The following is a 16,293-nucleotide window of genomic DNA, read 5'->3' as shown; positions in this document are numbered from 1 at the left end:
AATTTAAATTACAAAAAAAAAAATTTGTGCGGGTGGGGGGGGAGGTGACGGGGTGGGGGGTGGGGTGGGGGGTGGAGTGGGTGGTGCAGAAAAACGAAAAAACAGAAATTTGAATTTTTTAAAAAAAAAGAATTACGGTATGGGGGGAGTGTTGGGGCCCCCAACTTGGGGGGTGTTGGGGGTGGGGTGGGGTGGGGTGCGGTGGGGTGGAGGGGTGAGGGTAAGGAGGGTTGAGAATAAGTTTTGGAAAATGTTTTCCCTTCTCTTTATAAGGAAAACATTTTCCTCCATTTGGAGGAAAATGAGTTCATAAGGAAAATGTTTTCCAAAATATTTAAGCCAACCAAATATGGGAAAATTGGAAAATATTTTCCGGAAAATGTTTTCCCTCGTACCAAACACACCCCAGGTCTTTTTTAATTATTTTCCTGAAAGTTATAGAAGTTTGTTAATTTTCGCTTACATGCACAATTCTATATTAGAGTTGAGAAAGCACCTCACAGACTCATTAGATGCTTCAGAGTGGTGTAAACTTTAAACTACTGCATCTTACACTATTTTTATGTCATTTTGCTATTACATGAAAAAGCGCTTCAGTTTGGTTTGGGAAATTGTTTTGTTCTGTCACATCATATGGATCTTCAGAACATTAGCTCTTAAGTTTTCGAAGGTGCTCCCATCCCATGCATGGCAAGGTGGAAAACAGTCTTGAGGCATTCACACATGTGAGGTTCACACCTTCTTAAGCATGAGTGCATGAGTCAAAATGTCCTTGCTTATGACAGAATAGGAATATTGGTGTAATTTATCCTTGTTCTATGTTGTGTTTTCTAGGTCTCTGTATTTGTCACAACAGGTTTAAGAAGACTCCAAACTTCCACGGTAAGTAGTGTTACCCTTTCCTGAATTCTCATTAAGTTGTTCTGCCAAGAGCAGAAGCTAGGGTCCGGCATCAATTTTCCTTGTGTGTACTTACTTCTTTGTCCAGAAATAATTTTCCTATTGCAGGTTACTTTATATTCCTGGAGCACTAGGAATCTTGGTAGACACACTGATGATCACAGGAATTGCAGTTTGCAAATGCCCTTACATGCTTATCAAGGGGTGGAGTCGTTTGTTTCAAGACTGTATAGGTGGGGGAGGCCCCTTTTTAGAGACAATCTGTGTCCCATTGCTATCTTGCTCTGGCCATTTTCTGTTGAATTGGCACCCCTTTGATCGAGTTAAAGTCCCTTGAGGTAAAGATGCAGTGCTACACCTTAATCTGGCTATGGTTCAATGATTCTCTTTACATAGTGCTAATTGCCTCCACATATCTCATGTAGCTTGCTGATGCCTTTTTTAAGGCCTGTCAACGTTATGGTGAAATCATGGTATCTGAAGGTGTAATTACTCTAAAAGACATTGCAGATGCCAAGTCTAACAAAGATAGTGGTCAGGTCATTACCTGCCGCCTATTCCATCCTTCAGACCCTTATACGATCTGCCAAAGCCGACAGTACTGGTCTTTTGTTAAGTAAGTAAATTATGTAAGCTTTTATGGTTTATTATAAAAATTGGGATTGTCAAGACTGATCTTGTAAACCCTTTACAGATGACAATGTTACTGAAATAACTAGCACAAACAGACCCAAAGATGCCTTGTATGAATGGTTTTTCAATCCATTGTTGATCATCAAAAGACCAGATCAGAGCTGCAAATCTTTCTGAAAGTGAAGAGGAATACCTTGGCAAATTGGTTTTGTTAAGTGGTTATCCTGAGAGGTTGAGGATATCAAGTATTGGATCACCACCAGAATCTGATCTGAGGCGAGCTGAATTTGATGCATTAGTCGAAGGTGATGGGTGATCCATGTTATTCTTGCAAATCGAGATTCTAGCTTTTTATGTGATTTTTTTTTTTTTCTGTTTTTTGATAACACAGCCTGCATTTCATCGTATGAAGGCTTCGAGGAATTATCAAATCTATATCGAGGTACCCAACATTTAGGCGCCGTTTTGATGGTAGCATCAAGATTATTTTGGATGAACTGGCCAAGAAGAATGGTGATAGCAGAAAATCAGAAGATTTAGCACGTCTAACACTTTCCAGGTCAAAAAGCATGTTTGCTCGTATTTTTAGCCAGAAATCTTTCAGGAGCAGAACAAACAACAATGGATTAGATCAAGAGGTATAGTTATAGTAGCTGATGACAGAGATGTTAAAATTCAGTGATGAAACATTTACCATTATTTATATATTAGTCTCAGCTTCAGTGTTACTTCCTTGTTAAGATGATCGGATTCCATGTGAATATATCAGTTATGAATAGATTAGGATACAATTTGCTGGTCTTTATTAGTAGGTTTTAGTTAACATCATTCCCACTTGGTGCAGATCAATCATAAATGTCGATTGTTCAGCAGTCATAAATATCCTGTTTGTCAAGTGGCATTATCACTCTCTGACATATTAAGCAAATGACCTAAAATACAACCTATGCAAAGTTGACACTCCTTGGAAATTATGCTATCGTGTTGAATATTCAATTTTTACAGATGAAAATAGTGCTGCGTAAGAAAAATTAACTAAAAACTACAGAAGTGCATAATCCTGTCAAATATGCTACAAAACTTCCAATGTGGGAAAGGAAAACTAGCAACACAGCCTAAAAGAATTATTAAACGGAGTGATTAACTGGATGCAAATATGGAAACTGCATTCACCACAAATATATGTATTTTTTTTTAGATGACTGATATTCGGCATAAAGTATGCATATTTATATGCATATCGCCTCGCATCTTACTCATATTGCGTGAGTTTTGTATGTGTAATGCAAAGATTTGTTCTAACTCGTAGTATTTTTATGTGTAGGAGTCAAATGGAAGTGATTTGGAAAATTGGCGTGCAAATTAAAGCAAAAACGGAAGAATTGGAGGAAGTACGAGTTTGGTTTCAAGGTTGGCGCTAGGCACCAACCAAAACGCCATTGACAGAAGACTAGAAAGTTCACTGTCCAGGTTGGTGCTAGGCACCAACCAAAACGCCATTGACAGAAGACCAAAAAATTTGATGTCCAGGTCGGTGCCATGCACCAAGCGAGACGCCAAAGGGCGGATTTTGTCCTAATTCGGCTGGGGACTTGGTGATTTCAACCTACACGCCCCTAACATGTATAAAAGGGGTTCTAAACCTATTTTGGGGGGAGGGGGGTTAGACATTCTTGGGAGGCGAGAACAAGACACGGAACATTCGGGAACAAGGATTCTCATTTTTCTCTTCATCTTTCTTAGTAGTTTCAATTATTCAATACTCGTGCATTGGATTTGATATTATCATGAGTGGCTAAAACCTATAGTTCTGGTATTGTGATTTAGCCATGAATATTGTTGTTTAACATTGGCTTAACCTTAATTACAATTCACCAATATATGGCTGTTTCTTCAATTCTGTGATTAATTACTTAATTGGTTGACCAACAGTTAGGTTCTGTTTACTATCTATGCTATGCTTGGGAAAGCCATGTTTAGATTAGAGAAGAATTGAAGAGAGCATGATCTTAACTCTAGGGAGGGGGGGGGGGGGGGTTTGTGATTACGATAGGAATATACCTAGTCACCGTGCTTAATTAAATATCGTAAATTTAATGCATTCTTAATAGATTGATTTCATAGGAATATAGGCGTTAATCTATTTTGAATAGACGAGTAGTACTTGGGGAGAAGGCTACGTGAGCAATTGTTTGATTAATTAGCAACCATAAGTGAATTGTATGGAAGGAGAGTTAACTAGAACACAATAGGATTGTTAAATCGATCACAACCCTGGAATAGTTGTCTCTACTGAATACATAATAATCATTTTGCTGCTTGATAATTTAGTTACTAGTTAGAATTATTGTTTAATATAATCACACTTTTGAACTCGAATTGGCTTGACTGAATAACAATCTTGGTGAATTTAGTGGGTAGTTAATACAGGTCTATGTGGGTTCGACACTCGACTTATCATTTTATTACTTGTACTACCACATATACTTGCATGTGCGTTTGGGAGCGACAAGTTTTTGGCGCCGTTGCCGGGGACTTGAATATTGATTACTTTCTAGTTTTTGCTTTAATTGTTTATTTCGTCGAGTCTAACGTTACTTGATTGTTGCTCTGCTCTCAGGAACTTTGATTGAATGCAAAGGGTCAGAAGCCATGATAGACTGCAAGGCTTTGACCCCGAACCTGAGAGATCATTTCATAGGAGGTTGAGGGAAGCAAGGGACACAAATAATCTTCAGGAACTTGTTCAATTTCCTGTAAACATGGTAAAGGAGCAACATATGGTTGTTCAGGAGGTGGCGATACCCAACATTGCTAATGTCACCTCCAGCATTGTGAAGCCCATAATCACTGGACACTTTGAGCTGAAACAGAGCATGATTCAGCTACTACATGCGAATAGGCAGTTTATGGGTCTTCCACACGAGGATCCACAACAGCCTATCCTGAACTTCTTGGAGATTAGTGATACTTATATCACTAAAGGAGTCACTCCAAACTATGTGAGGCTCACACATTTCCCGTTCTCTCTGTTGGGTGAAGTAAAGCGATGGCTGAAGGCAGAACCAGCTAATTCTATTATATCATGGAATGATCTGGCAAGGAATTCTTGGCAAGGTTCTTCCCTTTAAGCAAAACTGCAAAGATCAGAAGTGAGATAGTCGCCTTCAAACAGAAAGGGGGGGAGTCTTTATACTCAGCTTAGGAGAGGTTCAAAACATGAAGAGGTGTGGCCGGCACCCGATGCCATACTCGGCCCGAGCGTACCACTATGTAACTGTAAACTCTGGAAGGGTAACCCTTAGGCCAATGAGGCCATATTCTGAATCATCTGAAAATAACATCTACAACCAGCAATACCTAACTAAACATCTACATAGGTCTAGTAATGCCACGATACTGATATAGAAAATGTACAGGACTAGTCTACAAGCCTCTAGGGATAACTGAACTATATCATGATCAGGACAGGGCCTCGACCTACCCATCAAACCTGTATATATAAAATGGACTCCAAGGTATAGACCTGGTAACTCCGAGGAAGTGAAGCTTACCAACCAAGCTGATATTTTACTTTGTCTACTAGGAAGGTTTATCCATCTGTCTATCAGGACCTGCAGGCATGAAATGCAGCATCCCCAGCAAAAGGGACGTTAGTACGAAATAATGTACCGAGTATGTAAGGCAAAAGAATAGCCAAAAGCTTAAACTGAACTGATAATATAATAACTGAAAGTACCTTGAAGTTAAATATAATTTGAAAATATGCTTACCTGCTGATACTGACTCATTTCTCTCAATATAGTAAGTAAAATAGTTGTCCGGCCCTATAAGGCTCGATATGTGTAACTGCTCTGCCTTAGTAGGCTCGCTCATAGGCGCTCGGCCATACCAGGATCTGCATCTCGGCTATTCTGGGCTTGCTTATAGGCGTTCAGCCACAGTAGACTCGGTATATAACTTACCATCTAATCAGAGGTTGCCCAATAGGGGCCTGCCCATCAATTATAGCTCGATGGTGGTGAAAATACTGTAATACTGTATATATATAGACTCTCTACTCTCTTGGCTGAAAAAAGACAAAACTAAACTGAATATGAAGTCCCGATTAGGGAGAATACTGTAGCTTATGAGACTAGGATAATGTACATAAATTCAGGAATAAAAACTTCTCTTTATGCCTCGTTATCAAACGCATGTAGTTACGGGATCATGCCAAAATGAAGGAAAGGTTTTGCCTTAACATACCTTGACTTTGTTGATCCCTTAATACCTTCCAATCAATTCTTCAAACAACTCAACTCTATCTACCACAGCATAAGGAGATAAAATATCAATGTTGATTAAAGGCTAAGTCCGCAACTTAAACTAGCAGCTCGTTTACGTAAATTTGGGCAGCATCTCCTCTGTAACAAGGCCCTCCTCCAATACCATATACCAACAACAACAAGAACACAACAATAAAAACATGTATGTATCATTTTCCAACCTTATCTCCATCATAATATACCACAAAACAGCCCATACACCCTAATCACTTCATACATAAAACGACAACCAGAGTAGTGCCAAACAATCTAAAAAATGTAATGATGAAAGACCAGCCCACCATTCCGTCATTATGTGGTGTTTCTTCACACCTTTTCTCCTCCAAAACTCCATAAAATAAGTAGCAACAAAGACAACCCAACATCAACAAAAAACTGCCCACAAAACAGTCCCACAAGTTCAGCAACTTAAAACTGATTTTTTAATTTACTAAAACACGTTTCGACTTGTCTTTTCTTTCAAATTGAGCAACACAAACAACAATATATAATTAAGACAAACTTACCCTATAAAACAGCCATGAATTCAACTTAAAAATAAGTTCACAACTAGCCAACCGTGACGCAACAACAAACAACATACCACTCTTTCGAAACTCGCATGGTCTAGTCTTTACGATCGAGTTACAACTCGCAAACGCATAGATAATGGAAGGAGAAGAATAAACTTACCTTGTACTGAGTAGAACCCACAAAACCTAGTATTTCTTTATTAAAAATTAGTTCCCCAACACAGCTACAAGAAAGAGAAAGAGAAACTAGCAAGTTGTCCGGAGTTTTCCGCACTAGAATCACATCATAAGTTTTTCGCACTAGAATCACATCATAACATCCTAGGGTTTATGTGGAATTTTTGGGGAGGAGTTGTAGGGGTTAAATATGGTTTTCTTGGTCTGAAAGATGAATGAATTAAATGAGTTTATAAACCCTTAAAAGACACCATTTGGCAGACTTTAGGATCTTTTAATTGAGGCATCTCCTTTTGGCAAGTAGGTGATGCACCTACTTGTCACCTACCATTACGCAGTCTCGCTAAAATATGAAATATCTCTCTACTCCAATGTTGTATCAATAAACGGTTTGATCTATAGGAAACTAGACTCGTAGATCTTCAATTTCGTAGGCAGATCATCCAGTAATTCAAAACATTGGGAGAAATGCTCGGCTATATTTGACCTAATTTTCAGCATATTTATGAATGTAACTTGTGATGATCTTTGACAACTTTTGTTCCATAACTCGCTTGACTTCAAAACATAACACACGACCATCATAAGACTAAAATAACTCATAACATAACCCCCTTATCATTTTTAGCACCTTAGTCTCACCCCAAAATTACATGTTATAACATTCCCAACTTGTCGACTTTTGACGAAACTTATTTTATTTAATTCGTTTAGCTTCTAAGCCTTCAAACCCTCTTGGTACTTGGTATTCATGATCTTAAATATTTGTAACCTCCAAGTTAACATGATTAACTTACTTGATATACTTTTACAGAGATCTCATTTCATAACTTACATCAGTTGACTTGCGACGTACTTTTATGTATGAAAACATGGGGTGTAACAGCTGCTCAGAGACTGTCCTCATCACAATCAAAAAATCAAAGTGTTAGCTCACACTTTCATAGAAGGGATACATCCTGAGACAAAGATTGTGGTAGATGTTGCAGCTGCAAGTCAAGTTTGGAGAAAAGCTTTGATGAGATATATGCGTTATCGAACAAATTCCCAAAAGTAATCATGATTGGAAAGGAGAGATGGGCAGACACACAGTGCAAAAATCTACGGGGGTTCTCGATTTAGATGTCTTCTTTGCATTATCAGCACAAATTTCCACATTGACCAACCAAGTCAATTAGATGGCCTTGGTTATTAACAAGCAACAAACCCAGCCACTGCATCGGGTTCAATTGTTTTGTGAAGTATGTGGAGAGGGCCACACTAGTGACTTATGCCCAGTTAATCCAGTAAATAGGGGCTAGACAAACCAGTATGGGAAAACTTACAATCCTAACTAGAGGAACCACCCAAACTTCTCTTGGGGTTGAAATCAAGGTGCTCAGAATCAGTACAGGCCACAAGCACCTCAACAACAATATAGACCACCTCAGGCTGAACAACATGCAAACTCGACGAGTCACCTTGCAGGAGCCACTCCGAGCTATGAGGAAGCTAAAGAGTATTTTGGAGTCAATATGGAGCGTGGAAGGCCAATCACCGGTTAGCACGATCGAAAAGGAGAAAGAAAAACAAGTGGGAAATTTGTGGTCAGGTCCGCGACCGCGGCCGCGGACAAAACCATGGACGATATCCGTGGTCCAATCCATGGCCGCGGACGAGCTGATGGAAGCCAATAACCCAGGGTCAATTATGTATTTTCTAGGGCGACTAACCTAAACCTATATAAAGCCTAATTCGTCCAAAAGAGAAGTAGAGTTATTTTTAGAGAGATTTTGATGGCAAGAACACGCAAGAAAGACAGAGAATTTCCTTAGAGTTTTCATCTTCTTATTTTTAGTTCCATTATTGATTATGACTTTCTATAGTGAATTTTTAACTATTAGTTGAGTAGCTAACTCGTCATCTAGGGTTGATGGAACCAAATGTTGGATGAAGTCTTGACTATGTTTTGATATAATTGGGCCGTTTTTACTCGATGATTGTTCAACTACGTGATGTCATGTGATTAATTGAAAGGGCCCTTGATTAATCGTGTCTAGTTATCTTGTGTTTCTTGAGAAAGAACACTTGGTTAGACATTTTCGAGTAAGTTAAGAGATTAATTACTTGAATTTAAAAGCAAGGTTAGAGATAACGAAGCTTTGGTGGGATAATTTGAGTTGCATAAATAGTTAACTAGAGTAGTTCAAAAGAATGCTTCTAGTAAATTATCGTAATTGGTCAAGAGATAATTGCGGTAACCCATAACTCATATTCCTTATAGAGTGTTACGGTGAGATTATAGCTAACGTGTCAGGAACTAATCCGACAATTGGGGAAATCAATAACCCTAGACCATTTTACCATTGAATTCAACTCTGTTCTTGATTATTGCTAGTTTTATTGTCATTTTTCCTTAGTAAACTAAACTCTACTCATTATCCATTAAAAATATTGCATCCGGGAATTGTTTGAGCTTATCATTAGCAGTGTTAAAAGTTGTACTAAATAGGTTAGTTCCCTGTGAGATTCGACTCCGGACTTGAACTGAATTATATTTGCAGCAACTGCTTAGTCCTTTTTATAAGGCATAGTTGGGCGTGATCAGTGGCAGATTTCAAGGATGGCAACCATGGTTTGCCTTACGGATTCTTGCTTACTAAGGTGTTTGAATTCTTCAAAGTCCCTTTGGGAAGAGCATCAGTGGGAACTCGCAAGCAAACTTTCTCAAAGGCAACCTTGGAGGAATGTAAGTGTATTGACAAGAAAGGGGGTATTGGCAGCAATTCCACTATTTCTCAATTGATTGATGCTCAGAATGTTGCAAATAAGGAAATAATGAGGCGGAAGGCCAAGAATGCCATTCTTGAAAGGCAGCTTAGTCAGGCCAAGGAGGAACCTGGTTCTAGCAGTGCACAAAGCACAAAGGTTGCTCGTCTAACCACTGAATGCAGGCCTGAGGAAACAGGTCGAGGACCTTAAGGAGTGGCTGATCAACGAGCAATCGTCTGCAAATGCTCGAATGGACATTCTTCTCGAGACCCTTGCCTCTTCATCCCTTCCTCCTCCTTCTAGTTCCCCTTAAACAGTTCCATTCTTAATGCCCGGTTTAACTGATGTATGTCCTACCCCAGTGTCTTTTCTTGTTCTTATGGCTGGTACTTTAAGTTGTTTTTATGTGGATGTTTGTGTAACAATGGTACTACTATCTCTGTTCTCTTATCTTTCAAATTAATGAGCATCTCATCTTTTCCTATGCATGTTATACTCTTGCGCTCTAGTTTTAGCCATGTTGTGTGCACACATGTGGCATGAGTTAACTTTGCTAGACTTTTTTTTGCCTTTACTTGTGTATAATCTTTTTAGGATGCCAAAAGGGAGGAAAAAATTGATGATTGAGAGGGGGAACAAGTTCTCAAGCAGAATAAAGTCTTTTTGCAGGGAAAATTGTATAGAGATTGGTTCTCATGGGAACTTCAATTATAAGTTTGTCATCATCAAAAAGGGAGAAATTGATAAGTTATGTGTCTTTTTGTATTTTGATGATCTAACAAACTTCATGATAAGAACCAGATTGGGAACTTGTTACACATCCCCAGAGTGCTCCAAAATAACAAGTCTCAAGTCTGGCACTAGTTACAACAACTTGAGTCAAAGAAACGGCAGAGGGAACAGATGGACTTCAGTTCCCTTGCTGACAGTACAAGTCAACTCTCAACAGTTGTAAAATCGCTGCATTATTTCTCTGCACACACGCAACAGTGTAAACAGTGCAATAGTCTTTTTTTGGAGCATTCCTTGTACTAGATAATTGCTTGCATCATCCAAGTGACGTCACTTGTATATTACCAACATGAAGCAAGGGAAACACACACACTTGCACAACCCTAAATCATCAAGTTTCTCTCTCAAGTGTGTTGTCGATTTCGAATGACTTTAAGGCTTCAAGAACAAAGAAACAACAGAATAGGGGACCAGATTCCAACACTGTATTACCATATGTCCTTAGTATTGTTGTACCTTTGTTAGAGTGATCTACGTGTAATTCCTACTCAGCTTAGCTAGAAGCATTATGTAGGAAACCATTTGTGAAACCATAAACCTTGTATTTGTGTCTTGACTAGAGTTAATCAAGTTGTGAGCTTTGTAATAGAGTTATTACAGGTGAGGGATTAAGAGGTTAATTCTTAGGTTACAATAGCTTGTAATCAAAAGTTTCTCAGTTAGTGAAGTTGAAATCCTACAAGTGTAGGTCGTGATTTTTAATCCCGTGAACTAGGAGTTTTCACGTAAAACTCTGCTGTGTCGTTTACTTATCTCTGTTTGTGTGCGTTTTGTCGGAACTGATAGAGAACTGAGTTCTCTATACAGTTTGGTGAACCCTAAGTTTATATCAAGTTGATAAGAGTGAATTTTAACCCCTTATTAGTACCTTCTTTCTTTAGCTTTTTTAGTCCGAAGGCAGTGATTTTTATTTACAAATATAATGAAATTTTTTGAATTGCAGGCATGTTGGAGGATTCAAGCTCAATAAAGATATCTAAATAAAAAAGGAGTGTTCCAGCTCAACAAGTCAAAGAGGAGCAAATGCAAAAGATTGTGCGGTGCACAGAACTTATTCTACGACCGCAGATGAAGATGCAGGCCGCTGAAATGCAAGTGCGGCCGCAGACTTTAACCTTGAAGCCTTAGAGGAGGTTAGCAAAAGCGCATTTCGCATACCAGATTGTGCAGCTGCAAAAATAGTTCGCATTGACAAGCTTGAAAAGTTCAGAGAAGCTGCAAAAGATCAAGTGTGAAGCCTCCTTAGAACACGGTCCGCGGTCAAATGTACGGCCACAAAGGCTGATGTGCGCCCGTAAAGATTATTATGCAGCCGCAGAATCTCTTCCATTATAAGAGCAAAAGAAGAAAGTGTGATCCTCACGGCCGCAGAACCTCCCGAAGAGCATTTTTGTCAGCGAATTTCTGAACACTATAAATAGAAGAGAAATACTTTTTTAGGGCAACTTTTGTATTTTTAGCAGCTGTAGCGGTTAGAGTTTACTATTTTCGAAAATTGGTGATCAAAATTAGAGAAGAATCACTACTTTTATCTTTTATTTTAATTTTATGTCTTCAATTACTTTTATTCTTTCATTTTTATGTTTTCAAGCATGAGTAGCTAGATTTTATCTAGGGTTATGACCCAAGTCTAGTGTGTAAAACTTATGGGTTATTAATATTAATGCTTGTTAATGATTGGATGCTTGTTATTTAGCCTTGTTTATACATTATATCTAGAATTCTTGGTTGAAAATATTGATTCATGCCTATTTGACTTAGTTCTTACTTGAGAAAGAGGAACCTAGTCTAGAAAAATTTGGCTAACAAGAAATTGAGCTAGTTAAGGTTTTGACTAGTTTGATTAAAGGATTTGAACCAGAGATAAAGATAATCCCACTTGGACTCGTATCAATTTCTTAGAATTTTACCCATTTGGTCATGAGAAAGTCAATTTGGGCATAATCACTCTTTGACCGAGATGTATTGAGTAGGTACTTGAGAATTAACAGTCATAACACACCCCGATCTACCAAGCAAGCATTAATTTACTATACTTAGGTTTATACCTAGGTGAAGGTTACATCCTAGCTAGGCTTTTCCCTTAATTGATTAATACACCAAAAATATTTCATTCTCTAGTCACTTCTATTTAGTTAATTTCTTAGCTGTCAACTTAGATAACAATTACTCATTGTTGTTTGAAAGTCTAATATAGATATTTCACGCTCTCTTTTTGAGTGTTTACCTTAGCATTGATCTAAACTCCTTTTGGAATTCGACTCCAACTCGTGTTGGGTTTTATAATTGCAACGACTATCTCATACTTGTTATTTGAGTGTGAATTGGACGCGATCATTGCTCCATATACATCTCCTCATCCAAAATCATCACGAAGAAAAGCAGTATTTACATCCATCTGCTCAACCTCTAAATCTAGATTTACGGCTAAGCCTAGAACGACACAAATAGAAGACATCTTCATAACAGGGAAGAAAATTTCATCAAAGTCAATTCCCTTCTTCTGGCCAAAATCTTTAACAACTAACCTCGCCTTGTACCTAGGCGTAGATAAAGCTCTCTTATCTTTTCGGTAATTTCACTAACTCATATGTGTCATTCTCATGGAGTGACTTCACCTCATCTTTCATGACTTCTATCCACTAATCTTTGTGGGGATCTTGCATGGCTTCATCATATCTCTTAGGTTCTCCCATGTCAGTCAAACGTACATACTAATAATGAGAATAGCGCATGATTTTTGATTCTCCCTTGTAGATCATCTAAGAGAGGTAACAAGAGCATTCAAAGCAGTTATTGTCTTGGGTCCTTCATGTGCAATAGGTGTTTTGGTAGCTGAAAAGATTATGAGCCTACATATAAGTTGTAGAGATCTCTTAATAATGGTGCGAGACCTTTTGGAGAAAACTGTAAGGACTTGGCCCAAAATAAACAATATCACACTATATTAAGAGTGTCATTGGACCGTTTTAACCCAACACCAATGACTCGATTAGTTCGGATTCGTAAGTAGACCACTAAAAGAAGTAAAGTACTCTTTACGAACATGTTTTACATTCCAAGATTCAAAGCGAAAATCTCTATTAAAAGTGAAAAAATTTCAACCATCCCACCATTAATGAGTAAAACTACGAAATGGAACTAATTTAATTCATTCACTTCTTCCCTTCTATGTCGCTATTGGCCTTACCATCCATGTGATCTGCTACAGTAATAAATTTTACATGGCTTAATGCAACGTTACCCTTCCTCTCCTCACGTCGACGCTAGCGCACTACTACTATCACTGAGTTAAAAATCTTATCTTATCACGTGCAAATGCATTCCCCTTCACGCATAAGTCATAACCACGATTCGCTTTCTCTTTTGCGCCCAATTGCTAATTGCAACACTTTAATAAATGGATTAAGTTAATATATGGAGACAACTTAAAGGACTTTACAACTTAATGTAATCTAATACTTCCTCCGATTCATAATAAGTGACTTTTTGACATCTTCATTTTCGTTCAAAATAAGTGTCTTTTTATATAATCAAGAAGGAATTAACTTTATTTTTTCGAAATTAACCCTTATTTACATATCTCAATGCGTCAAGTTAATAATATGCAAATTTTAATTAAGGATAATTTAATCAAAATATCTTTATTTTCTTAAAGGTGTGCCTAAGGCCAAAAATATCACTTATTATGATGCGGAGGAAGTATATTACAACAAGTTCCTTGACATTTACTCCAAGTCACCAACCATTGCTTACTACATAGCATTACCTAGAATTAAATTTTAATGAATTTGATCGTCAAATATTTTTTTACACGATCAATGTATCGACAGAAATCTCAGTCTTCATTTTATGTTTTACTTACTATTTCGAGAGTCAATTTTTTGTTTTTGGTCACAATTTATATATATTTTTAAATATTTTGAAATGACTTATAGTGCATTTTACTTTGTTTCTAAATATGAAAACTTTATTTTAAAAATTTAAGCAATCCATGTCCGAATTCACTAATTTGATTTTTGTACTCCAAATGCCACATAAAGCGAAAAGAAGTGAGTAATAAATAAAACATTAAAATACTCAATGTTAAAAAAGTGATAATTCTCAAATTCCTTAAAATATCCAAAAAAATCACTAAGACGATAAAGGTCTTTAACCAACAAAAGAAAAAAACAACATTAGCTTGATGGCGTGACACGTTGCAAACCATGACGTCAGCAGACCTGAAAGTGATGTCCGTACATTCCTTGTTGTTGTGACTGTTGTTGAACCTCTTTTTGTCGCCTGAGTTCCATAACTTTCCGGTGAGAGTTCGAATGTTGGGTCAGTATGAAAGTTGGGCTCGCAGCGGGCCGATATTCAGGGACCAACCGGCCCGATTTGTACCGAACTCCACAAGCATTGCACAGCGTCTTTGGGCCCAATGGCCCAGTCCGCCACTGTGGCGTTTTCTCTGATGCACAGTGTGTGCACTTTCGGGGTATATCTGACATTTCAGATGACCTTTCTCTGCTTTCTTTTTGGGGTTTCATAGTATTGTGATTGTTGCTGTGTTGTGGATTTTGATTGGGCTTTTCGTCTGTGGGCTTGTGGTGGGCCTGTTGGAGTGAAGAAGCCCAACTAGTATTTGCAGTGGTTGCACGTGAACGTTTGCTTCTTGATTTGCTGTGAAATGAAGTGTTATTGGAATTGAGGCTTATTGTTCCTGTTAAGGAGTTTGAAGGGTAATTATTGGATGAGTCTTCCACGAAATTCGATAGCCATTCCAACTCCGCTACATCATCGCTCTTCCAAAACCAAGAAAAAAAAAAAAAGCAATTCCAATTTAGAATACATTTCTCGAGCAAAATGGTTGATTGAAAAGAAACAAATAAATTAAACAAGTATGAAAATTGGCAAGGATTTCAGGCACAAATGAACTGCTACTATTTTTAGAGTATTATTTGAAACCACGGATAGAGGTCAGCTAATCAAACCAGCTTAAAAGCATTTTTTTTTTGAACAAAAGCTTTGTCAATTCTAATATTGAGTTATTGACAAATATTCCCAATATACAAACAAAGCCTTGTCATTTCTACAACTAGTAATTAATGGAGTATGAAGATTTCCTCAAATTCTCATTTTAAATTTTGGAATTCACTTGCTTTTCATTCTTCTTACTGAATGTTTAGTCAATCCTCCTCCTTTTATAAATAATAATAAACACCCATTTACGAGTGATGTTAGCTTTATAACAGATGCACAAATCTGGGACATGACATTTTCGTAAAAAATATAATCGAGCCATGAATTTCATGAACTAAGCGTAGGTCATAAAAAATCAAACAAGTAGTAAAATATGATAACTAAAGGCACGTAAAATATTTGTTTAAATAAATGTGTAAGATTACTTACAGGAACGCATAGTTTGTCGGTGAAATCGGCGCAATTGGGAATGAGAGGATCGTAATAGCTAGCCGCGGCGAGATTAATGTTGTCGGAGTGAGGCGGATGATATTGGTGGTTGAGGTCAAAGTTGGTTGTCTTATTAGAGGAACTGCCGGTGGAGGAGGAGAAGATGTCGTCATTTGAGAAGTCAAGAAGATCATCAATCCTAAACACTTCTGCTCCGTACACATCCATATTATTTACAACAAAAATTAATTAAAATGCTTTTGTTTTTTGGCTATGGAGAAAAATGTTTGAGTAAGGATTTTTATGCCTCTCACTCTTCACTTCTCTAATGTGTGTGAGTGAAGTAAGGGGATGGGAAGTGAGGGATTGATATATAGGAGTCTAATGTGCTATTATAAATTGGAAATGAAGACAGGAGGGGGGTGAGTGTTAGGTTAATTGTATATATTATATATATATTACGTGGAACATTTTCTTTTTAGTTTATTAATAATAATATATTTTTATATTTAAAAATACTCTCTTCGTTCCAATTTATGTGAACCTATTTGACTGGGCACGGAGTTTAAGAAAAAATGAAGACTTTTGGAATTTGTGGTCCTAAACAAGTTAAAAAGGGGCTCAGAGTATTTGTCTGGTTATAAAAGCTTCTCATTAAGGATAGAATTGTAAGTTTGAGCTAAATTGTTATCAAATTTAGAAAGGGGTCATTCTTTTTTAAATGGACAAAAAAGGAAATAGGTTCACCTAAACTGGAACGGAGGGAGTAATTTGACTTTAAAATTCGATGATTTATAACCCTTATA

The 16,293-nt window shown here is 37.5% G+C and overlaps 1 protein-coding gene and 1 pseudogene across 1 annotated transcript; one reads left to right on the top strand and one right to left on the bottom strand.

Annotated features, from left to right (window-relative positions):
• LOC109221652 overlaps positions 1–3,293 on the top strand; it is a 28,186-nt pseudogene extending 24,893 nt beyond the window's left edge.
• Positions 14,132–15,874, bottom strand: LOC109214052 (GATA transcription factor 4-like). The gene is made up of 2 exons (XM_019377932.1): positions 15,488–15,874; positions 14,132–14,880 (listed from the first exon to the last, which is right to left on the bottom strand). Exons 1-2 carry the CDS (start codon positions 15,713–15,715, stop codon positions 14,308–14,310), a joined length of 801 nt encoding a protein of 266 aa, XP_019233477.1. The 5' UTR covers positions 15,716–15,874; the 3' UTR covers positions 14,132–14,307.

This window comes from Nicotiana attenuata, chromosome 2 (assembly GCF_001879085.1).
Source record: "Nicotiana attenuata strain UT chromosome 2, NIATTr2, whole genome shotgun sequence".
In the NCBI taxonomy this organism is placed as follows: domain Eukaryota; kingdom Viridiplantae; phylum Streptophyta; class Magnoliopsida; order Solanales; family Solanaceae; genus Nicotiana; species Nicotiana attenuata.
This window is presented reverse-complemented; position numbering and strand designations above follow the sequence as displayed.